Below are 24,863 nucleotides of genomic sequence, written 5' to 3'. Positions count from 1 at the left end.
TGTTAAACTTCCCACGCTTACATCCCTTTGAGTTTTCTTATTTTTCTATGTAAGCATTATAATTCTGTTGTAATTCATTGCGTGTTCTTTTTTGTGAAAGATTGTGTATAATAATATAGTTTGTAATTGGACTTACATGCATGCCTGTGTAGTTTTTAAAAAACAGGCCAAGCATTTAACAAATTAATTGAGTTGCTAGATCCTCAATGAAATAGTTTAAGGATATTAAAAAAAAATTTAAAAAAAACTATGACCAAAAAAATGAATCCTTATGTGTCTTGTTTCTACTCAAGAGTGACTACTCTTTTTCTGAAAGTTATGAGTCCAACTCTAATTTAAAAGCCTGTCCTATTTTAGGCCGTTGAAGGTAAATAAAAACGTTCCTCTTGGTTATTTACATCTTCTGAATTTTACATCATGTAACCTACATTCCCTACGTTTTCTGTATAATACTTTCTGTATCTTCTGTGCAGTTTTTAGTTCATAAATCTTACATAGGCCCTAGTCTCATTTCTCTTAAAATTGTTTGTCTGCTTTCATTGTTTCTTCTCTCTTCTTTAACATTACCTTATGGCATTTTCCTCAAAGCAACTCAAACTGGCATTTTGGAATATTTCATTTGTGTAAGTACATGTTTTCACTTTATTGTGGCATCCTATTCCAAGTAGGATTTCTGCATGATACTTTTTCATTAGCCTTACTTTTCAAGCATTAGGCCACTTAGAATGCTGTTGTGTCAGAAGTTGGCTCTATTCCTTTTTTCTTGTCAGAGGAACTTGAAATGATCCCTTTCAGGTGTGATGTGAGTTGTGACTGGGGTGATACCTCTGGATGGAGAGTGAGAGAGCCAAGTGGTTAACCAAATGCAGTGGGCTGGAAATCTCTACTGGTGGGAAAGCACACATACAGTAGCCATGTGGATTTGGGTTCAATTCTAGTCATGGTCTCTGGGATGAGATTGTGACCCTAAGTGCCTCAGGATCACACCCACTCTCACGGACCTCTGTGCATACTTGTTAATTTCAACTGCTGAAGTTAATAGTGATTAAAAGTAAATTTTACAGCGCAGGATTCAACATTAAACTTTTGTTAATCCAGTATTATTACTTCATTGTTCCTAGGTCAGCATATGTGGTCTACTGATCACATAGTTCAGTCTAGAACTGGCATGGTCACTTATCCAGCTGCATTCTCTTTGGTATAAGCAAAGCTCAAGCTGTGTCCCTCCAGTTACTGTTTTTCCTGCCCTAGAAGAAGGAACATCTTCTCTGAAAGGGTGGAGAATCTGGGATAGTGATTTACACTGTACAGATTTTTAACCTGGATCATCATCGAGGTAGATTCATTAGCATAAAAGTGCCATCATCAAAAAATCTACAAACAATAAATGCTGGAGAGGGTGTGAAGAAAAGGGAACCCTCATACACTGTTGATGGGAATGTAAATTGATACAGCCACTATGGAGAACAGTGTGGAGGTTCCTTAAAAAACTAAAAATAGAACTACCATACGATCCAGCAATCCCACTACTGGGCATATACCCTGAGAAAACCATAATTCAAAAAGAGTCATGTACCGCAATGTTCATTGCAGCTCTATTTACAATAGCCAGGACATGGAAGCAACCTAAGTGTCCATCAATGGATGAATGGATAAAGAAGATGTGGCACATATATACAATGGAATATTACTTAGCCATAAAAAAACAAAATTGAGTTATTTGTAGTGAGGTGGGTGGACCTAGAGTCTGTCATACAGAGTGAAGTAAGTTAGAAAGAGAAAAACAAATACCGTATGCTAACACATATATATGGAATCTAAGAAAAAAGAAAAAAAAAGGTCATGAAGAACCCAGGGGGAAGACGGGAATAAAGACGCAGACTTATTAGAGAATGGACTTGAGGATACGGGGAGGGGGAAGGGTAAGCTGGGACAAAGTGAGAGAGTGACATGGACATATATACACTACCAAATGTAAAATAGATAGCTATTGGGAAGCAGCTGCATAGCACAGGGAGATCAGCTTGGTGCTTTGTGACCACCTGGAGGGGTGGGATAGGGAGGGTGGGAGGGAGGGAGATGCAAGAGGGAAGAGATATGGGGATATATGTATATGTATAACTGATTCATTTTGTTATAAAGCAGAAACTAACACACCAGTGTAAAACAATTATACTCCAGTAAAGATGTTAAAAAAAAAAAAGTGAATTCTAGTTACAAGCATGAATGATAAATTTCATTCTGTCAATAAATATTGAATTTATTGATACCTATTTGCCACTTATTCCGTTAGATGATGATTGCTAACACATGTCCTTTTATACTTTTTGTAGACCTGACCTGATTTCCTGTTTAGGAAATGTGCTTGACACTTTCTCTGCCCTTTTAAAGGTCTAATGCTACAATGAATAAGAAGAAGGAGAATTGGAAATTGATTCCAGCTACTTAAATACAAAATCTTCCCCAACTCCAGAATTTATAAAACTTGGATTGTTTTTTCCCCCTAAATGCTTAATTTTGCTTTTGAACTCCGCTTTGCAGGAAACTAATTTATTCACTTTCTAAAGTGGCCTTGTGTTTGTCTAGCAAGGAAATCGGCAAAAGGGTTCTCAAAGAAGTAGCAATGAAATTGAAAAGTGTCTACTGTCACCAACTGGTGATAAATCAAACCGATGTTAAAGATGCAAATAGTCATTCCAGTACTCTCTTCTCTTTTATTAGAATTGTTTAAGTTAATTAGCCAGCAAAGTACTTCATTATCTATTATGCTGCATGCTAATGGTAGATTTAAAGTTTTACTTTTATAATTTGAAAAATTTTCTGAAAATCTTATTTAAACCCCTATATCCATTGCGTTCTAAGTCTGTATGGTAGCTAATACTAATACTATTATTTGGGAGAATATATTTATTGTACTACAGTGAGGTTTCTAGTTTGTGAGGTTTACAAAGACAAGAAATTTTAGGAGACTATGACATTCAAGGTAACTTTTGTCCATCTTTTTGAGAAAGTGATTAAAACAATATATAATGCATTTTTATTAGACTGTCAGAAATTGAATTACATTCAACTTAGCATTGTAGAATTTTAAATGTACTCTATTAACTAAAATTAAAAAAGCTGTTATAAATTACTGATATGATTGGTTTCTTTCATTTGCAGCATTTAAATATTAGGACACTGACGGATGATATGGTAAGATTATCCTTGTTGTTTCCTTTGTTGTGAATCTTAACTAACCATGTAATGTTGATGGTGTGCTGCACTAACACCTTTGAAATTGCTACAAACTGCATGTTTTGGAAATGGACTCTTTTTATAGTGCTAAAGTAAGAGGTAGAACTGGTGAAATACATTAGATTGTTGCTTTCAAATAGTAAAAGGGACTAGTCAGTATGTTCATTTAAAAATTTTGTTTAATCACAAGTTGTTAGTCAACTTGGAATCATTCAAATCACCTCTCTTTCTTTGAGGGTGAATCGCACACTTCAAAAAGAGGTACAAAGGATAGCTAAAGACATGTCAGCTTTTCAAAAATATGTAGTTGCTAATTAAAGTAAACCAGACTAAAATATCGCACATATATTTTTAAAAAGTTTTGTTTAAAAACGAGAGAACTAAGCATGCCTTATCCTATATTCTGCATGCTGAAAATAATCAGCTTTCTTATAAGTACTTAACATTTTATATCACCATTACAGATTCTTATATATTCAAATGAATTTTTCTGAGAAGTATATTTTTGAATGTAACTCTTGGTTAACGGTAAAAAATAACAATGAGAATAACAACAAGACCCAAATAAACAGTAGCACCAAAAATACAGAAGCATGATATAGAGGACCAAGCGCAGCACTTCGATAACTAGGATTTGAATTCAGCTTCACTTTATGTCAAGTATGAAACAGTGCCTAGAACACACTGAGCACTCAAAAAGTGTTTAGCACCCCCGATATCCAAAGTACCATCTTAGGCACATGGTTTAGGTGGGCATACAAAGATGAATGAGATGTAGATCTGGACATGCACGATTTAAAAGATTGAATCAGAATGCTATGTTTTATTCCTCTGGATTGTATCTAAGAAAAGGATATTTATGTAAACTTTTCTGGGTAACATTTATTTCTCATAGGATAATCTGCAGAAACGGTAGTAATACTGAGCACTTATGCAGATTATGTATATAACTTCTCACCTTGCAAGGTGGGTGATGTACTTATTTTAGTGCTGAGTGCATCGGGGCTCAGGCAGCCTAAGTAGGTAGATTGCCCAAGTATGCACAGCTCTCAGGTGGTGTAGCTGTGGCTTGAGTCTTGTTCCATGTAGCTCCAAACCCACCCACTTGCTGTGCTGACTTAGCCTTCACATGGCTCCTAAGGCCAATAATAAAACCATGTGCAATTATTAAGTATGAACTTTTATGAGAATCTACAGTGGTATATTTGCAAAGCCTTATTGAGGTATAATTCACATAGCATGTAGTTCACCTGTTTAAAGTGTATGATTCAATGGTTTTTAGTATATTTGCAGAGTTGTAAAACCATCACCACAATCAATTTAAGAACATTTTCATTACCCAAAAAGAATATATATATTCTTTTTATATAGAATGTACTATATAGAATTTTAATATAAAATATACTATACCTGTGAATGGTCTCTCCTGAATTATTCCCAACTCGCTCAGCCCTAGGCAATGGCCAATCTACTTTCTGTCTATAGATTTGCCTCTTCTGGACATTTTATATAAATGGAGTCTTACCTGCTCTTTTGTGACTGAATTCTTCCACTTGGCATAATGTTTTCAAGGTTCATCCATGTTGTGGTGTGTGTGAGTGCTTCCTTTCTGTTGCTGAATAGTATTCTATGTTATGATATTCTTGAGGTTTGTTCATATTTTATGGGCACTCTACATTTTTTTTTTCCTCTTTTCATTCAGACCCCACTCTTACCTTTGTTTCATGACTCTGTCTTTGCACTTTGCCAACCCATAATCTCTATCCCAAGTTCTAGAAACAGAGTCATGTTGTGGAGTGGCTTCAGTGGGCCACTCTGGAAGCTATCGTACTCTGATCTTACATTAGTAAATGGGTTCCTCCTCAGTGAAGACTTCTCTCTCCATCCTGTCTCCATTCCTTGCCTCTCCCCTCATCCTTGCCCCTCGGCTTGGTAGGGTCAGAACTTTTGGGTTTTACCATGGTACCCTGTGCATATTTTTTTTTTTTTTTAATTTATTTATTTATTTTTGGCTGTGCTGGGTCTTCGTTTCTGTGCGAGGGCTTTCTCTAGTTGCAGCAAGCGGGGGCCACTCTTTTTTTTTTTTTTTTTTTTTTTAAATGTTGAGTTTCTTTAGGAGTTTTTGTTTAAATTCCTCTACTTTTTTTTGTTTAATTTTAATTAATTAATTAATTTATTTATGGCTGTGTTGGGTCTTCGTTTCTGTGCGAGGGCTTTCTCTAGTTGTGGCAAGTGGGGGCCACTCTTCATCATGGTGCGCGGGCCTCTCACTATCTCGGCCTCTCCTGTTGCGGAGCACAGGTTCCAGATGCGCAGGCTCAGCAGTTGTGGCTCACGGGCCCAGCCGCTCCGCGGCATGTGGGATCCTCCCAGACCAGGGCTCGAACCCGTGTCCCCTGCATTGGCAGGCAGACTCTCAACCACTGCGCCACCAGTGAAGCCCGCCTGTGCATATTTTTATCAAAGCAGTACATGATTTATGGTCTGTCTGTCTTTTTTTTTTTTAATTTTTATTGGAGTATAGGTGACTTACAATGTTCTGTTAATTTCAGATATACAGCAAAGTGAATCAGTTATACATATACATATATCCATTCTTTTTCAGATTCTTTTCCCATATAGGTTATTACAGAATATTGAGTAGAGTTCCCTGTGCTATACAGTAGGTCCTTATTAGTTATCTATTTTATATATAGTAGTGTGTATATGTTAATCCCAATCTCCTAATTTATCGCTTCCTGCCATATTTCCCCTTTGGTAACCATAAGTTTGATTTCCAGATCTGTGAGTCAGTTTCTGTTTTGTAAATAAGTTCCTTTGTATCATTTTTTATTAGATTCCATGTGTAATGATATCATATGATATTTGTCTTTCTCTGTCTGACTTACTTCACTTAGTATGATAATCTCCAGGTCCAACCATGTTGCTGCAAATGGCATTATTTAGTTCTTTTTTATGGCTGAGTAAAATTCCATTGTATATATGTACCACGTCTTCTTTATCCTTTCCTCTGTTGATGGACATTTAGGTTGCTTCCATGTCTAGGCTATTGTGAATAGTGCTGCAGTGAATATTGGGGTGCATGTATCTTTTCGAATTATGGTTTTCTCCAGATATATGCCCAAGAGTTGGATTGCTAGATCATATGGTAGCTCTATATTTAGTTTTTTAAGGAACCTCCATACTGGTCTCCATAATGGTTATACCAATTTACATTCCCAGTTTACAGTGTAGGAGGGTTCCCTTTTCTCCATACCCTTTCCAGCATCTATTTGTTTGTAGATTTTTTTGATGATGGCCTATGGTCTGTCTTTCTCACTGGTTTAAACCTTTTGAACCCAGAGACAATGTGTTGTTCTTAATACTTCCAGGCATGTTGTCTGGCACATGTTAAGCATTTTCATAAATTTGTTCAACAAATGAAAGAACGTGTCTCTCTTTTGATAACCTGCCTGGTATTGTGGTTTCCTGGGATCTGGGCCTGGCTTGGTCCTGGTCAAGCTTCCTGGAGATGGAGTCTTGCCTTTGCACAGAGTAGAGAAGCTTTGACCAGGACCTGTTGTCAGCCTTTCTGACCACCTGGCTGGATTTCTGACTGTGGCCTTGACCTACCTTCATCTTAGATGTTCACATGATTGACTGTCCTGGATTTCTTGCTACCCTCTCCTTCCAGGGAAGGATTGAGCAGGCAGTCTAGTTTAGGCAGCTGGCCCATTGTTGTGGAGGTCAGAGAATAAGCACGGCTGTCTTGTACAGGAGACACCGACAACTCAGTTCTTTCTTGGCCATTGTTGATTGATGTTGTGTGGAAAGAGATTTGGACTTGGAATCAGAAGACTCTCGTTGGAAGACAGAACTTCACCACTTCTTAGCTCTGTGACCTTGGCAGATCAATTATTAGATTGTTCACTTATCAGTAAAGCAGGACTAATTTTATACCTTCTCTGCCTTCCTCACAGGGTTTTGGTGAGTCTCATTTAAGCCCAAGTATCTTGACTACTGCATTCAGTTCTGTCCATTTTTACCCCCTTTAAAAAATACTTCCCAATGTGTGGACAGAGGGGTGGTGTGACTGACTTATTTGCAGTTGACCCTTACAGGGTATGTGTGTTACAGAGCAATGCAGAGCTTTGAGGAGGGAGACGATAGCTGGATATTTTGAGGGCTCTTTAAACTATTTCTGGTGAGTCAGAGCGCAGGGAAACATTTGCCATGATGCTTTGATGTGTGCTAGCGATATGTTTTGTAATTAAAGTTTGCCACCCTTGCAACATGTGTTGCATGTGTGCTTTTAATTTAGAACTTCCTAACGTGAATAGCCTTTTTTGGGCAGGACTTGAGAGAAGAAATATAAGAGTGACGTCTGCTGTAGTCATATGTTTGAATAACAGTATTTTAAAAACATTAAATTGAAACATCCTGGGAAACATTAATGTTAGAAACCCATCTCTTTAGGTTGCTTTTGGTTAAAGCCCTGCAAAAGTACTTCACATTTCAAGGTTATTTCTTAAATTACTATCAGAATTTAATTTCACAGGACACTGTTGGGTTAAAGGTAAGAAGTATTACTGTAGCCTTGAGGCCCCTAGGCAGATCTAATATACTTTAAACAGCGTTTGCTCTACGAATATTTGGGCACCCACTATGTATAAAGTGCTGTCCAAGGTGCTAGGGTAATATGAAGGTGAAAAAAAGCATTTAGCTTACAACGCTTCATTGTTTATACCTGGGTTGAAAGGAAAGCTTTCCTCGTAGAGGCAAAAAGGTTGGGAGGAGGACAGTGAAGGAGGGCACATGTGAAAAGGTAAGCTGGACGAAACTGAATGTGGATGTCACAATGCTGAGTTTTCCGTCAAAGTGTCCACTGGGTGTTTTTGTGGGGTAGGCATTATTTTTGACCTGCTTTTTTCTCCCTTGTCCCTTACAACTGTTTGTCTAAAGTACAGTGCTCCTGCTGGTCTTCATCTCTCCTTTCATCTTTCTGCAGCCAACGTTACTATTGTAATCCCTTGTGTGGCCTGCAGCAATGGTTTTCAAGCTTTTTTGACTAGGACCCACAGTAAGAAACACACTTTATTTTGTAGCCCAGCACACATACAGAAATTCTCTCTGTCAAAACAGAAGTTTTTTTAAGAACCAATATTTAATGTTTCTAAGCATAATGAACTCTAATCATTTTCTTTTCCTTCCTTTCTACTCCTTTTTACTCCTCTCCATTCTATGAAAAAAAAGAAAGGTGATCCATTCCACTAAATTGACTTCAAGACACCAGATAGTCCACAATTACAGCTAGCAAAACAGACATCGTCCTGTACAGCAATTAGAGGAAGTTCTGAGATCTCCATTAGTGTCTGCTCTTCATTACATGTAGGTGAATGTAGGGGAGCGGGGTTCGGGTGCCAGCTCTGCCATGTACTAGCTTTGAATGTCATTTAGCTTTTGAGCCTTGGCATCCTTGTTTATAGGGGTTTTATAAGAGCTGAATTAAGTAATATATACTAAAATGCTTGGTAAACCATGCATTTACAATATTAGTGATTAGTAATATGCACTTTTAAAAATTGAGGTATGATTTACACATAATATAATGTATTAATTTTAAAAGTGCAGTCTGAATTTTGACAAATGTATACAATCATGCATACACTACAGTTATATAAAACATTTCCATCACCTCAAAAAGTTTCCGCTGTGTCCTTTGCAGTCAATTCTCTTCCCCCTTCCCAGCTCTTGGAAAATACTGATCAGTTTTCTGAACTATACAGTAGTTCATTTTCTAGAATTTCATATAAATGGCATTACATTGTATTTTGCCATTGTGTCTGGCTTCTTTTACTTAGCATAATGCTTTTGAGACTCATCTAGTGATTGGGTGTATCAGAAATTTGTTCTTTTTATTACTGAATAGTATTCCCTTGTGTGGTAATACTAAAGTTGGTTTATATATTCAACAGTTTGGGTTGTTTCCAGTTTTTGGCTGTTAGGAAAAACTGCTATGAACATTTGAGTGCAATTGTTTTTGGACATATGTTTTCATTTTGGAGGGCGAGTCATGTGGTTTTAACTTTATAAGATACTGACAAATTGTTTCCTCCATTGACTAGTGATGTTGGACATCTTTTCACGTGCTTATTTGCCATTCCTATCTTGTTTGAAATGAAATGTCTATTACTAAATATAGGACTATTCAAATTTTCTGTTTCTTCTTGAGTGAGACCTGGTAGTTTGTCTTTTAAGAAATTTTTTTTCATATTATCTGTGTTGTTGAATTATGAATTATTTGTGATATTTCCTTATCTTTTTAATGTAGGATCTGTATTTATTTCCCCCTTTTCCAATTCTGATATTGATAATTTGTCTTCTGTTTTTTCCCTGATTAGTTTGTCTAGAGGTTTGTCAATTTTATTGATCTTTTCAAAGAACCAGGTTTTGGTTTCACTAATTTTCTTTATTTTATTTTCATTTATTTGTTAATCTTTATCATTTCTATACTTTTGCTTTATTCTTTTTCTGGCTTCTTAAGGTGGAAGCTTAAATAGTTGATTTGAGAACTTTGTTTTCTAATAAGAATTTTATGCTATAAATTTCCTTCTGAGAGCTGCTTTAGCTGCTAGTCTTCTGAATATTCAAAATAGTTTTAAATTTCCTGTTGATTTCTTCTTTTACCCATTGATTATTTAGATATATGTTGTTTAATTTTCAAATATTTGAAGATTTTCCTGATATCTTTCTGTTACTGATTTGTAATTTAATCCCCTTGTGGCCAGTGACCATACTTTTTGTGATTTCAGTCTTTTTCAATTTAAGTCTTGCTTTCTGTCCCAGAATGTGGTCTGTCCTGGTGGAAGTTCCATGTGTATTCTGCTTTTGTTAGAATTGGTCCATAAATAGCTAATAGGCCAAGGTGGTTGATAGTGTTGTTCACATCTTGTATATTCTGATTTTCCATCTGCTTTTTCTAAAAATTATTGAGGAGTGTTGAAATCTCCAAGTATAATTTTGGATTTTTTAATTTTTCTTTTTAGTTCTTTCAGCTTTTGCTTCATGTTTTGTGAAGCTCTGCAACTGAGTGCATATACATTTTGGATTGTTGTTTCAGTTTATCATTATAAAATAATCCTTTTTATCCCCAGTGATATTCATTACTTTTTAGTCTTTGGAAATTTAATGGATTTCTCTGCTCTGCCTGATACAGTTATTTCCTTCCTCTTTGAAAAACAAAGATTTCTTGGTTCTGTGGCACCAAACTTTATACGTTTTCATATCCCTCTGATTTTTCCTTTTCTGTCTCTATTGTGTGTGTTTTTCCTTTGCCTATTTTAAAACTATTGTCATTTCTCAGGTTGCTTTCCTGAAGCCATTGCTCCTCTCCTGTGTGTATAGTACTTGACTTAGTATATCTTTGTGTATATCTTTGTGTATATCTCTGTCTATGATCTTTCCCTCAAGTTGAGACATTCATGCATTGACCTAGAATACCTTCACATGGATGTCTTATTTTTACTTGAAACTCTGTGTGCCCCAAATTAAACGCTTTACTTCCCTCTTAAACACATTTCTATTCCTGTATTTTCATAGATGGTAACTTCACCCTTCCAGTGTTTCTGATTATTTCTTGAATATATTCTCTTCTCTCAAGTCTTCTATGAGAGCACTAGTCCCTTTATTATCTCATCAGGGCTCTCACAACTTACTATTGCTTCCTAAAAAGCCAACTTCCTGCACAGCAACCAGAGTGACCTATCTAAATTGCATGTCTGACCATATTTTATCCTATTTGAAACTGCTTAATTGCACCTGTTATCTATAGGTCAAGCCTAAAGCTTTTTGACATGGCACATAAGGCCTCCATGGTAGGACCCTGCTTCTCTAACTTGGTATACGTCTCTCAGTCAACATGCAGGAATCTTCCAGGGAATAGAAAGCTGTAAGGTAAGTTGCTGGAGAATTTACTTAGAGAATGTAGAAACACAGCTGCTGATTGGAAAAGGGAGTGTTATGTGATAGTAAGGACAATTAATTACTAGCTATGTGCCAAGTAGCGTTCCATATGTTAGCTTTATAAACACATTCAGTTTTCACAACAAGCCTCTGAGTGGGCATTATTATTATTCCCTTTTTCAAACACAGAGAAACTGAGGCAAGAGATAGTATAAGTAACTTGTTCAAAGTCACATGAGGCAGCCAGGAAAACTGGCAGACTGTCCCCAGAGAACATGATCTTTACCAGGAGAGTTATACTGCCACTTAAGTCCTATCCCTTTCTCCACTCAGAGTGCCAGTGTAAAATCTAGATGTATTCAATACATCTCCTTATTTTCTGCTTTTCTCTTGCAGCCACCCATATGAGACTACTGACCTTGAAACTTACAAGGAAAAGTTGTATCATAGCCATCGATCTTAATCCTGAGAAAATTATAATTGTAAAGACATATTGTATCTAAGAATTTTTCTGTGATAAGAAATGAACTGTTTTGAATATTTCTAGTGAACAAAACTGAAAAAGGTCTGTCCCAAAGGAATAATGATGTGTGTGACTGAGAGATGGCAACAGGTAAAGGATATAAGTTTTCTTAATTGCAAAGGACGTAGAAAAACTTCTGTATGGAAATCACAGATCTAGCAACAACGGCAGCCTGCTGCCAGGTATACGTGCAGGCTTTCCCGGTTCCCCTCCAAGTTCCCCACGGGAATGGGGTCTTAGAGACGCTGAGGGGTTCATGGTCTGGGTGTGCATTCTGATGAGTGCTTTGAGAAGCTTTCCCTGTTCTCCATGGGCCTTCAGACTCACTCAGTATAACTAACTGCTGCCAGACCACTCCAGCGTATTCCTGGGTGTTTTCTGTGAGACTGGTTCACTTGAAGATGAGTTTCCAGATGGATGTGCCTGACAGGCCTGGATTTTGTCTACCTGCAGACTATTCCTGTGCCTACCTAGATGTGCTGTGTCTTGTGGGATATATGTTAAATTAGATGTCATACTTATGAAAGAAAATAAAATGATTTTGATTATCTGAATTTGTGTCTAACTCGCAAGTGCGGTCACGGGACCGAAATCATTAACTTTAAAAAAAAGCTCAATGGAAAAGAGTAATTTAAAATAATTTTATCATATTGGCCTAGTAAGATATAAAGCTTTCCGTACTATAATTTGTTTATTTTGCACTTTTATTCTTATTTTTCCTTTTTAAGTTAAAAACGAATGATAAAGCAAAAAGTATGATAATATATTCCATAGCTTTTCTGTAAAACTATATATTCAAAATATTCTGTGTAAAGTAGATATACCAGCATGGACTGGGACAACTGAATATAAGTGAAAATAAGTTCTATAAAACTTAAACTGTTTACTAAGTTGGGTGGGCCTTTCTGAGTCCATTAATATGAGTTAATTAGAGCTTCCTGTACTTAGATTTTCAGTAGTAACACTTAAGTGCTATCTTGGACTTTTTAAATATTTATGGGCTGGTTTAGAGAGCTCCTCTTCAAATCAGAAGAAACTTGGGAATAAGATCAAGAGCTCTCAGAGTTGAATATGCTAAGATGTAGTAGGGTATGCAGACTTGTTTATTCATCCTATTATCCATTCATTCATGAAGCCTTTATTGAGGGCTTAGTACTATTATAGGAATACAGAAATGAATAATCTGTTTCTGCCCTCTGGGAACAGTGGGGAAACAGATGTGTACACAACCAGTATACAGTTGTAGTGCAGTGATATGGGCTGGAATGGCACAGTGGTAAGGTCAACTTTGGTCTCTGAGAAGACTTCATAGAGAAGGTGCCTTGTCAGCTGAGTTTTAAAGGACAGGTTGGAATACAGGCTGGCAGGAGTGGTAGTAATTTTTTTACCCTGTAATAATTTTACTTCCTGGATATCAGTGGAATGGATTCCTAGTGGAAGTGTCAGGTTGGCAAGTAGAAAGCCATTGTTGATGTCTTCAGATAATTTTTGTGTATGGGTAGTATTGGTCTGTATCTTAAAAATAGTCTGATACTTATTTACAGAGCTAATTTACATTTCCTTTCAAGCATATAGTATTATAATGTTTGAATATATGCAATTAGAAACTGTATTTGAGTAGATGTGGGTATATATAACTTTGAGGTATTTTGAATATTAAATTCTTTTAAAATGTATTTGTGCTCTTTTCCTTTGAGTGGGTATTTTCCTTACTATCTTATACCATGGTATTAAATTACAGAAATTCATACTTGTTTTTAGTGTAGGGGACCGCTCTTTGAAATAACAGTGTTGGGAAGAGTCTGGGTTTTTAAATTTAATATATAAAAGGCATAATGTCTGGCATTCTCCGTGATACGCTGTGTTAATTATTCCTTTTTTAAAATATAGTTGAGAAGGATTTAGAAGTGCAAAATGCAGTAGCTTGTGTCCTGGGCATGGAAGGTAGGAAGCTATTCATTAATTAACCCAGTTAACAAATATTAATAGAACACCCACTACATGCTTAGGACTATGCCAAGTTCCAGGAACATTTAGTGAATAAAATAACAATTCTTGTTCTCAAGGACTTAAAGGTTTGTTGAGTAAACATATGTATGATGAAAGGCAGTTTCAGAGTAGTATACATACAATATAATGGAAAGCACTAGGTCTGTGGGCATCTAATCCAGTCTTGAGGTGTCAGAAAGGCTCCTATGTGAGATGTAGTTCAAACTGAAAGCTAAGGATTGAGTTGAAATTAGCCAGATAAAGGGGATGGGATAGGAGTTGTGGGTGTGGATAGGTTCTAGGCACGAGGGATAGCTTGTGCATGTGTATAAGACTCTAGATTATTCATTACATCTAGATCATATAAGGGTGGTGGAGTAGTGAAGACATTGTCTGGAGAGGAAGTAAGATTTAGATTAAAGTGGACCTTTGAGCCATGGTAAGATATTTGAGGGTCATCCTCTGAGTAATGGGGTTACAAAGGCTGAAGGTTTTAAGCACAGGAGTGAGGGACATGATTTGATTTGCGTTTCGGTAAGATCAAATTGACATCTGTGCAGAGAGTAGCCTGGGGAGGGGTAGAGGTAGGGGGCAGTGAAGACACAGGGGCAAGTTAGGAGACTGCAGCAATTGTCCAGGTGGCCTGAACTAGGGCAGTGGCAGTAGGGGCAGAGGGCAGAGAGAAGATAAATTGAGAAGATACAGTCCACATGGTTTGATTTACGTTTCCTAGTTAATTTTCATTAAAGTTATTACAATTAAAATCACTTTTCTACTGACCAGAGTCAACATCAGAAGTCATAATCAATCCACATCTTCATTAAGCACCTATGTGCTTCTCCCCCATCCAGGTCTGTTTATTTTTCAAATCTGACAGTATCTCCCAACTTCTCCAGCCTTCGAAAACCCTCCTACTGTGCTCTTTGGAACTCAAAGCCTGTTATCTTTGAATGTTTGCTTTCCTCTTGCTCTACTTGAAACCTAGGGGTTATTTGAGGACTTTATTTCCCTGGTAGCTCTTCATTCAAAAGCTTCCAGCTCTTCTTGAGCAATTTTATTTCATTTCTCCATGTTGGTCTCAACTGTAGGTCATCTAGTCCCTCCCATTGATTCACTGCAAGCATTAGAACTTGAGTTACTTTCTTTTCCACCACTATTTCTGTTATTATTCCATATCTATCTACCAGGAACTCTTAACCTGTGGTCCATGGACCACCAAGGGGTCTGTGGTAGAATTCATGGTGTTATTGAACTTAATGGGAAAGGATTAAATCTTTTTAATTAACCTTTAAGTGAAACTTAGTATTTAAAAAAATTATAAACATAGGCAAAACAAAAAAACAAATGAGCAACCGAACACAAGCACAGTAGGATTGGACATGTGACTTTATCACAGATAAAGAAAGACTGAGGCCTTCATTCTTCCCTACGTGGGCATTTCCATTGGCTGCTCTGCACGTGGCACTTGGCTGTGGAATACATATTGCATGTGGTAACTTATTTTCAAGCAATTTAAAGGAATTTCAATAATATAATAAGTATGTTTCTCATTTAATAATATTAAAATACTATATGAAATCTAAATGTGAGCAAATCATTGTAAGTAGTTAATTTTTTTGGGGGGGGTGGCACTTTTTCATCTTTTCAGAGAAGCGTCTGGCTAAAGAACTTTTTATAAATTTCAATAGTACAAGTTAAAAGTGGGAATTGCCCATTTGTAATATTTAGGAACATTGAAGGCAGAATGAGGTAGTTGGTGGGTTTGTGGGAATTGTTATTGGGTGATTGTACCTATGACTGGTGTGGTTAGCTTATCACACCTGAAACAATGAACGGCCAGTTTTCCTCCCCACAGCGATGTCTCTTTGTAACATTGATGTCACTAGCATTTTAGTAAAGACCATGGAACAACACAGGTACACTGCTTAGCTTGTAACATGCACCATCTCCTGTAATTCTCATATCAGCCTCACCAGGTTCCCTGTGTATCCCCTTTCCAAAGCCTCTCTTGAGGTTCCTTCTCAACTCCAGAATTAATCGCTGGTCTCTATCTGTTGCTAATTTACTTAAGATTTTCTTGAGGGCATTTACAATACTTTATTTGTAATTTGTTATTATATTTTTCCCTTAAGTGGTAAACATTTGTGGGATGGCACTATGTTTTATGTGTTTTATCTCTAGTAATTGCTTATTTATCCATACCTTCAAGTACTTATTGACTGCTAGCTTTCTGCCAGCAACTGTTCCATAGGCTGAACACATAACAGTGGCTGTAACAGTTACCTGCTGCTGTGTAACAAACAAAGCCAAAACAGCAAACATTTATTATCTCATATTGTTTCTGTGGTTCAGGAGTTTGGACTTTGCTTAGCTGGGTGGTTCTGACTTGGTGTCTCAGGAGGTTGCGGTGAAGATGTTGTCTAGAGCTCTCATATCTGAAGGTTTGACTGGGGCTTCCGGGATGGCTTAAGCACATGGCTGTCGGCAAGATGCCTCCCTGCTTCTCTAGCTTCTTTAGCTCAGTTCTTTGCCCTTTGGGCCTCCCCCTAGGTCTTCTTGAGTGTCCTCATGATCTGGCAGCTGGCATATCCTAGAGTGAGTGATCCAAGAGGGAGCAAGACAAAAGCTGTAATGTCTCTTATGACCTAGTCTTGGAAATGACACTCCATAATTTTCACAGTGTGCTGTTGGTTACACAAGTCAGGGGATCATTGGGGGCTGTCCTAGAGACTGGCCACCACAAATAAGACAGTTGATGGTTTGTCTAGCATGGAACTTACATTTTGGTGGGAAAGAGGCAGAGTCAACAATTACAAAGTATGTGAAAATTACAGGTTTTCGTAAGTCATATATCAGGACATATGAAGGAAATAAACCGTGTGCTGTGACAGAGAAAGGGGAGTGGGTGAGCTCATGTTCTACTTTAGATAGAGTGGTCAGCCTTTTAACCTGAAGCTGAAAGGTGAGAAGTAGTTTTATTTCCTATTAACAACTCACTGCCATATTAATTAAGTGTGGTGTACCACCTCCAAATAGCACTATAATAGAATTCTCTCAGTCTTCTGTGTATTTAACCAGTTCTTCATCAAAGATACTGTTGTGGAAATTTTAAGTAGTTTGGTTAGGGTAACCCAGCAAGCGAGGGACTGGGCAGGATTCAGAAGTCAGACTCTGGAGCCATGTTTTTAATCAGCAAGTTGCTTGGTTAGTAATAAAGCTAATTAAAAAGCCAACTTATTTTAGCTGTTAAGTTTTTTCCTTCTCTTAAATGTAGTACAAGATTGCATGAAAATTGATAATTTTAAGCGATATATTTTTCTGGATTTCAGGTATATGTGTTCAAATAGAATTTTAAAAAAAATATTTATTTATTTATTTATTTACTTGGTTGTACCAGGACTTAGTTGCGGCTCGCCGGCTCCTTAGTTGCAGCATGTGGACTCCTTAGTTGTGGCATGCGAACTCTTAGTTGAGGCATGCATGTGGGATCTAGTTCCCTGACCAGGGATTGAACCCGGGCCCCCTGCATTGGGAGCACAGGGTCTTAACCACTGCACCACCAGGGAAGTCCCTCAAATAGAATTAATTCATTACTTAAAATGAACTTTTATTTGCTTAATAATTCTCCTGGGTTGCATGAAAATACTCCCTTCTGGGTTCCAAGGAAGCACGTTTATGATCACAAATAGTTTTTCTGACTTTTCAAATTCTAAGATGACTAATAATTACATTTCTTCCTTTTATTTTTAAACATCTTTATTAGAATATAATTGCTTTACAATGGTGTGTTAGTTTCTGCTTTATAACAAAGTGAATCAGTTATATATATACACATATGTCCGTATATCTCTTCCCTCTTGCATCTCCCTCCCTCCCACCCTCCCTACCCCAACCCTCTAGGTGGTCACAAAGCACCGAGCTGATCTCCCTGTGCTATGCGGCTACTTCCCACTAGCTATCTATTTTATGTTTGGCAGTGTATATGTGTCCATGCCACTCTCTCACTTTGTCCCAGCTTACCCTTCCCCCTCGCCATATACTCAAGTCCATTCTCTAGAAGGTCTGCATCTTTATTCCCGTCTTGCCCCTAGGTTCTTCTGACCATTTTTTTTAGATTCCATATATATGTGTTAGCATACAGTATTTGTTTTCCTCTTTCTGACCTACTTCACTCTGTATGACAGTCTCTAGGTTCATCCACCTCACTACAAATAACTCAGTATTGTTCCTTTTTATGGCTAAGTAATATTCCATTGTATATATGTGCCACGTCTTCTTTATCCATTCATCTGTTGATGGACACTTAGGTTGCTTCCATGTCCTGGCTATTGTAAATACAACTGCAATGAACATTGAGGTACATGACTCTTTTTGAATTATGGTTTTCTCAGGGTATATGACCAGTAGTGGGATTGCTGGGTCATATGGTAGTTCTATTTTTAGTTTTTTAAGGAACCTCCACACTGTTCTGCATAGTGGCTGTATCAATTTACATTCCCACCAACAGTGCAAGAGTGTTCCCTTTTCTCCACACCCTCTCCAGAATTTATTGTTTCTAGATTTTTTGATGATGGCCATTCTGACTGGTGTGAGATGATATCTCATTGTAGTTTTGATTTGCATTTCTCTAATGATTAATGATGTTGAGCATTCTTTCATGTGTTTGTTGGCAGTCTATATATCTTCTTTGGAGAAATGTCTATTTAGGTCTTCTGCCCATTTTTGGATTGGGTTGTTTGTTTTTTTGATATTGAGCTGCATGAGGTGCTTGGATGTTTTGGAGATTAATCCTTTGTCAGTTGCTTCATTTGCAAATATTTTCTCCCATTCTGAGGGTTGTCTTTTGGTCTTGTTTATGGTTTCCTTTGCTGTGCAAAAGCTTTTAAGTTTCATTAGGTCCCATTTGTTTCTTTGTGTTTTTATTTCCATTTCTCGAGGAGTTGGGTCAAAAAGGATCTTGCTGTGATTTATGTCATACAGTGTTCTGCCTATGTTTTCCTCTAAGAGTTTGATGGTGTCTGGCCTTACATTTAGATCTTTAATCCATTTTGAATTTATTTTTGTGTATGGTGTTAGGGAGTGTTCTAATTTCATTCTTTTACATGTAGCTGTCCAGTTTTCTGAGCAACACTTATTGAAGAGACTGTCTTTTCTCCATTGTATATTCTTGCCTCCTTTATCAAAGATAAGGCGACCATATGTGCATGGGTTTATCTCTGGGCTTTCTATCCTGTTCCATTGATCTATATTTCTGTTTTTGTTCCAGTACCATACTGTCTTGATTACTGTAGCTTTGTAGTAGAGTCTAAAGTCAGGGAGCCTGATTCCTCCAGCTCCATTTTTCATTCTCAAGATTGCTTTGGCCATTCGGGGTCTTTTGTGTTTCCATACAAATTGTGAAATTTTTTGTTCTAGTTCTGTGAAAAATGCCAGTGGTAGTTTGATAGGGATTGCATTGAATCTGTAGATTGCTTTGGGTAGTAGAGTCATTTTCACAATGTTGATTCTTCCAATCCAAGAACATGGTATATCTCTCCATCTATTTGTATCATCTTTAATTTCTTTCATCAGTGTCTTATAATTTTCTGCATACAGGTCTTTTGTCTCCTTAGGTAGGTTTATTCCTAGATATTTTATTCTTTTTGTTGCAGTGGTAAATGGGAGTGTTTTCTTAATTTCACTTTCAGATTTTTCATCATTCGTGTATAGGAATGCAAGAGATATCTGTGCATTAATTTTGTATCCTGCTACTTTACCAAATTCATTGATTAGCTCTAGGAGTTTTCTGGTAGCATCTTTAGGATTCTCTATGTATAGTATCATGTCATCTGCAAACAGTGACAGCTTTACTTCTTCTTTTCCTATTTAGATTCCTTTTATTTCTTTTTCTTCTCTGATTGTTGTAGCTAAAATTTCCAAAACTATGTTGAATAATAGTGGTGAGAGTGGGCAACCTTGTCTTTTTCCTGATCTTAGTGGAAATGGTTTCAGTTTTTCACCATTGAGGACGATGTTGGCTGTGGGTTTGTCATATATGGCCGTTATTTTGTTGAGGAAATTTCCCTCTATGCCTACGTTCTGGAGGGTTTTTATCATAAATGGGTGTTGAATTTTGTCGAAAGCTTTCTCTGCATCTATTGAGATGATCATGTTGTTTTTCTCCTTAAATTTGTTAATATGGTGTATCATGTTGATTGATTTGCGTATATTGAAGAATCCTTGTATTCCTGGGATAAACCCCACTTGATCATAGTGTATGATCATTTTAATATGCTGTTGGATTCTGTTTGTTAGTATTTTGTTGAGGATTTTTGCATCTATGTTCATCAGTGATATTGGCCTGTAGTTTTCTTTCTCTGTGACGTCTTTGTCTGGTTTTGGTATCAGGGTGATGGTGGCCTTGTAGAATGAGTTTGGGAGTGTTCCTCCCTCTACTGTATTTTGGAAGAGTTTGAGAAGGATAGGTGTTAGCTCTTCTCTAAATGTTTGATAGAATTCGCCTGTGAAGCCATCTGGTCCTGGGCTTTTGTTTGTTGGAAGATTTTTAATCACAGTTTCAATTTCAGTGCTTGTGATTGGTCTGTTCATATTTTCTATTTCTTCCTGGTTCAGTGTCGGAAGGTTGTGCATTTCTAAGAATTTGTCCATTTCTTCCAGGTTCTCCATTTTATTGGCATATAGTTGCTTGTAGTAATCTCTCATGATCCTTTGTATTTCTGCAGTGTCAGTTGTTACTTCTCCTTTTTCATTTCTAATTCTATTGATTTGTGTCTTCTCCCTTTTTTTCTTGATAAGTCTGGCTAATGGTATATCAATTTTGTTTATGTTCTCGAAGAACCAGCTTTTAGTTTTATTGATCTTTGCTATCGTTTCCTTCATTTCTTTTTCATTTATTTCTGATCTGATCTTTATGATTTCTTTCCTTGTGCTAACTTTGGGGTTTTTTTGTTCTTCTTTCTCTAATTGCTTTTGGTGTAAGGTTAGATTGTTTATTTGAGATGTTTCTTGTTTCTTAAGGTAGGCTTGTATAGCTATAATCTTCCCTCTTAGAAAGCTTCTGCTGCATCTCATAGCTTTTGATCATTGTGTTTTCATTGTCATTTATTTCTAGGTATTTTCTGATGTCCTCTTTGATTTCTTCGGTGATCTCTTGGTTATTAAGTAGTGTATTGTTTAGCCTCCATGTGTTTGTATTTCTTACAGATTTTTTCCGTAATTGATATCTAGTCTCATAGTGTTATGGTCAGAAAAGATACTTGATATGATTTCAATTTCCTTAAATTTACCAAGGCTTGATTTGTGACCCAAGATATGATCTGTCCTGGAGAATGTTCCTTGAGCACTTGAGAAGAATGTGTATTCTGTTGTTTTTGGATGGAATGTCCTATAAATATCAATGAAGTCTGTCTTGTTTAATGTATCATTTAAAGCTTGTGTTTCCGTATTTATTTTCATTTTGGATGATCTGTCCATTGGTGAAAGTGGGGTGGTAAAGTCCCCTGTTATGATTGTTTTTTGTCGATTTCCCCTTTTATGGCTGTTAGTATTTGCCTTATGTATTGAGGTGCTTCCATGTTGGGTGCATAAATATTTACAATTGTTATATCTTCTTCTTGGATTGATCCCTTGATCATTATGTAGTGTCCTTCTTTGTCTCTTGTAATAGTCTTTGTTTTAAAGTCTATTTTGTCTGATATGAGAATTGCTACTCCAGCTTTCTTTTGATTTCTATTTGCATGGAATATCTTTTTCCATCCCCTCACTTGCAGTCTGTATGTGTCCCTAGGTCTGAAGTGGGTCTCTTGTAGACAGCATATATATGAGTCTTGTTTTTGTATCCATTCAGCAAGCCTGTGTCTTTTGGTTGGAGCATTTAATCCATTTACATTTAAGGTAATTATCGATACGTATGTTCCTATTACCATTTTCTTAATTCTTTTGGGTTTAATATTGTAGGTCTTTTCCTTCTCTTGTGTTTCCTGCCTAGAGAAGTTCCTTTAGCATTTGTTGTAAAGCTGGTTTGGTGGTGCTGAATTCTCTTAGCTTTTGCTTGTCTGTAAAGCTTTTAATTTCTCCATCAAATCTGAATGAGATCCTTGGTGGGTAGAGTAATCTTGGTTGTAGGTTTTTCTCCTTCAGCACTTTAAATATGTCCTGCCACTCCCTTCTGGCTTGCAGAGTTTCTGCTGAAAGATCAGCTGTTAACCTTATGGGGATTCCCTTGTGTGTTATTTGATGTTTTTCCCTTGCTGCTTTTAATATTTTTCCTTTGCATTTAATTTTTGATAGTTTGATTAATATGTGTCTTGGCATGTTTCTCGTTGGATTTATATTGTATGGGACTCTCTGTGCTTCCTGGACTTGATTAACTATTTCCTTTCCCATATTAGAGAAGTTTTCAACTATAATCTCTCCAAATATTTTCTCAGTCCCTTTGTTTTTCTCTTCTTCTTCTGGGACCCCTATAATTCGAATGTTGGTGCATTTAATGTTGTCCCAGTGGTCTCTGAGACTGTCCTCAATTTTTTTCATTCTTTTTTCTTTATTCTGCTCTGCAGTAGTTATTTCCACTCTTTTATCTTCCAGGTCAGTTGTCCGTTCTTCTGCCTCAGTTATTCTGCTCTTGATCCCTTCTGGAGAATTTTTAATTTCATTTATTGTGTTGTTCATCACTGTTTGTTTGCTCTTTCGTTGTTCTAGGTCCTTGTTAAACGTTTCTTGTATTTTCTCCATTTCTCTTTCCTAGATTTTGGATCATCTTTACTATCATTACTCTGAAATCTCTTTCAGGTAGACTGCCTATTTCTTCTTCATTTGTATGGTCTGATGGAGTTTTACCTTGCTCCTTCATCTGCTGTGTTTTTCTCTGTCTTCTCATTTTGCTTATCGTACTGTTTTTGGGGTCTCCCTTTCGCAGGCTGCAGGTTCGTAGTTCCCGTTTTTTCTGGTGTCTGTTCCCAGTGGCTAAGGTTTGTTCAGTGGGTTGTGTAGGCTTCCTGTTGGAGTGGACTGATGCCTGTGTTCTGGTGGATGAGGCTGGATCTTGTCTTTCTGGTGGGCAGGTCCACGTCTGGTTTTGTGTTTTGGGGTGTCTGTGGCCTTGTTATTATTTTAGGCAGCCTCTCTGCTAATGGATGGGGTTGTGTTCCTGTATTGCTAGTTGTTTGGCATGGGGCATCCTGCACTGTAGCTTGCTGGTCGTTGAGTGGAGCTGGGTCTTGTTGTTGAGATGGAGATCTCTGGGAGATTTTCGCCGTTTGATATTACTTGGAGCTGGGAGGTCTCTTGTGGACCAGTGTCCTGAAGTTGGCTCTTCCAACTCAGTGGCACAGCCCTGATGCCTGGCTGGTGCACCAAAAGCCTGTCCTCCACACGGCTGAGAATAAAAGGGAGGAAAAGAAAGAAAGAAAGAAAGAAAGAAGAAGATAAACAATAAAATAAAATAAAGTAAAATAAAATAAAATAAAGTTATTAAAATAATTATTAAGAAAAAAATTTTTTTTAAGTAAAAACACAAACAAAAATAACGGACAGACAGCACCCTAGGTCAAATGGTAAAAGCAAAGCTATACAGACAAAATCACGCACAGAAGCATACACATACACACTCAGAAAAGGAGAAAAAGGGAAAAAAAAATATATGGTTGCTCTCAAAGTCCAACTCCTCAACTTGGGATGGTTCGTTGTCTATTCAGGTATTCCACAGATGCAGGGTACATCAAGTTGACTGTGGAGATTTAATCCGCTGCTCCTGAGGCTGCTGGGAGAGATTTCCCTTTCTCTTCTTTGTTCCCACAGCTCCCGGGGTTCAGCTTTGGATTTGGACCCGCCTCTGCCTGTAGGTCGCCTGAGGGCATCTGTTCTTTGCTCAGATAGGTCGGGGTTAAAGGAGTAGCTGATTCGGGGGCTCTGGCTCACTCAGGCCGGGGGGAGGGAGGGATACGGATGCGGGGCAAGCCTGCGGCGGCAGAGGCCAGTGTGACGTTGCACCAGCCTGAGGATCGCCGTGCGTTCTCCCGGGGAAGTTGTCCATGGATCACGGGACCGTGGCAGTGGCAGGCTGCACAGGCTCCCAGGAAGGGAGGTGTGGATAGTGACCTGTGCTTGCACACAGGCTTCTTGGTGGCTGCCGCAGCAGCAGCCTTATTGTCTCATCCCCGTCTCTGGGGACCACGCTGATAGCCGCTGCTTGCACCCGTCTCTGGAGCTCCTTTAAGGGGCACTCTGAATCCCCTCTCCTTGCGCACCAGGAAACAAAGAGGCAAGAAAAAGTCTCTTGCCTCTTTGGCAGCTCCAGACCTTTTTCTGGACTCCCTCCCGGCTAGCTGTGGTGCGCTAACCCCTTCAGGCTGTGTTCACGCTGCCAACCCCAGTCCTCTCCCTGCAATCCGACCGAAGCCCGAGCCTCAGCTCCCAGCCCCCGCCCGCCCCGGCGGGTAAGCAGACAAGCCTCTGGGGCTGGTGAGTGCTGGTCGGCACCGCTCCTCTGTGCGGGAATCTCTCCGCTTTGCCCTCCGCACCCCTGTGGCTGCGCTCTCCTCCATGGCTCCGCAGCTTCACCCTCACCACACGCAGTCTCCGCCCACGAAGGGGCTTCCTAGTATGTGGAAACCTTTCCTCCTTCACAGCTCCCTCCCACTGGTGTAGGTCCCGTCCCTATTCTTTTGTCTCTGCTATTTCTTTTTTCTTTTGCCCTACCCAGGTACCTGGGGAGTTTCTTGCCTTTTGGGAGGTCTGACGTCTTCTGCCAGTGTTCAGTAGGTGTTCTGTAGAAGTTGTTCCACATGTAGATGTATTTCTTATGTATTTGTAGGGAGGAAGGTGATCTCCGGGTCTTACTCTTCCGCCATCTTGCCCAGCGCCCTTTATGACTTTTAGAGATTTTTATTTAAAAAAATTTTGGCTTTTGGTGAAAACTAAAATTTTGATTTCTTCTACCACTGTTGGAAGTTAAGTATTTACAAATTAGCTTGTGAATTGCTTAAACTTACTATTCCCATTTATTGACATGTTTACATTTATAATATTGATGTTGCATTAATGATGTTTTGCTTAATTTCACTTCATTATAAGTTTAGCATATTAATTAACTTTTTGTGTGTGTGTGTGTGTGTGTGTGGTGTGTGAAGAGGAGTTAGCATAGCTTCTACACTCAAGAATTGATATTACATGT

General features: G+C 38.0%; 1 protein-coding gene across 1 annotated transcript in view; it reads left to right on the top strand.

Moving 5' to 3' along the window:
* The window catches only part of DIAPH3 (diaphanous related formin 3), a 569,503-nt gene that overhangs the window by 26,042 nt on the left and 518,598 nt on the right, over window positions 1-24,863 (top strand). Inside the window, exon 2 of the mRNA XM_059903469.1 lies at window positions 3,163-3,195. Within this exon, the coding sequence (XP_059759452.1) occupies window positions 3,163-3,195 (33 nt within the window). The remainder of the gene's footprint in view (window positions 1-3,162; window positions 3,196-24,863) is intronic.

The sequence above is a fragment of the Balaenoptera ricei genome, chromosome 18, assembly GCF_028023285.1.
Source record: "Balaenoptera ricei isolate mBalRic1 chromosome 18, mBalRic1.hap2, whole genome shotgun sequence".
In the NCBI taxonomy this organism is placed as follows: Eukaryota; Metazoa; Chordata; class Mammalia; order Artiodactyla; family Balaenopteridae; genus Balaenoptera; species Balaenoptera ricei.
The sequence above is the reverse complement of the archived record's forward strand: the minus strand, read 5'-3'. Positions and strand labels throughout refer to the sequence as shown.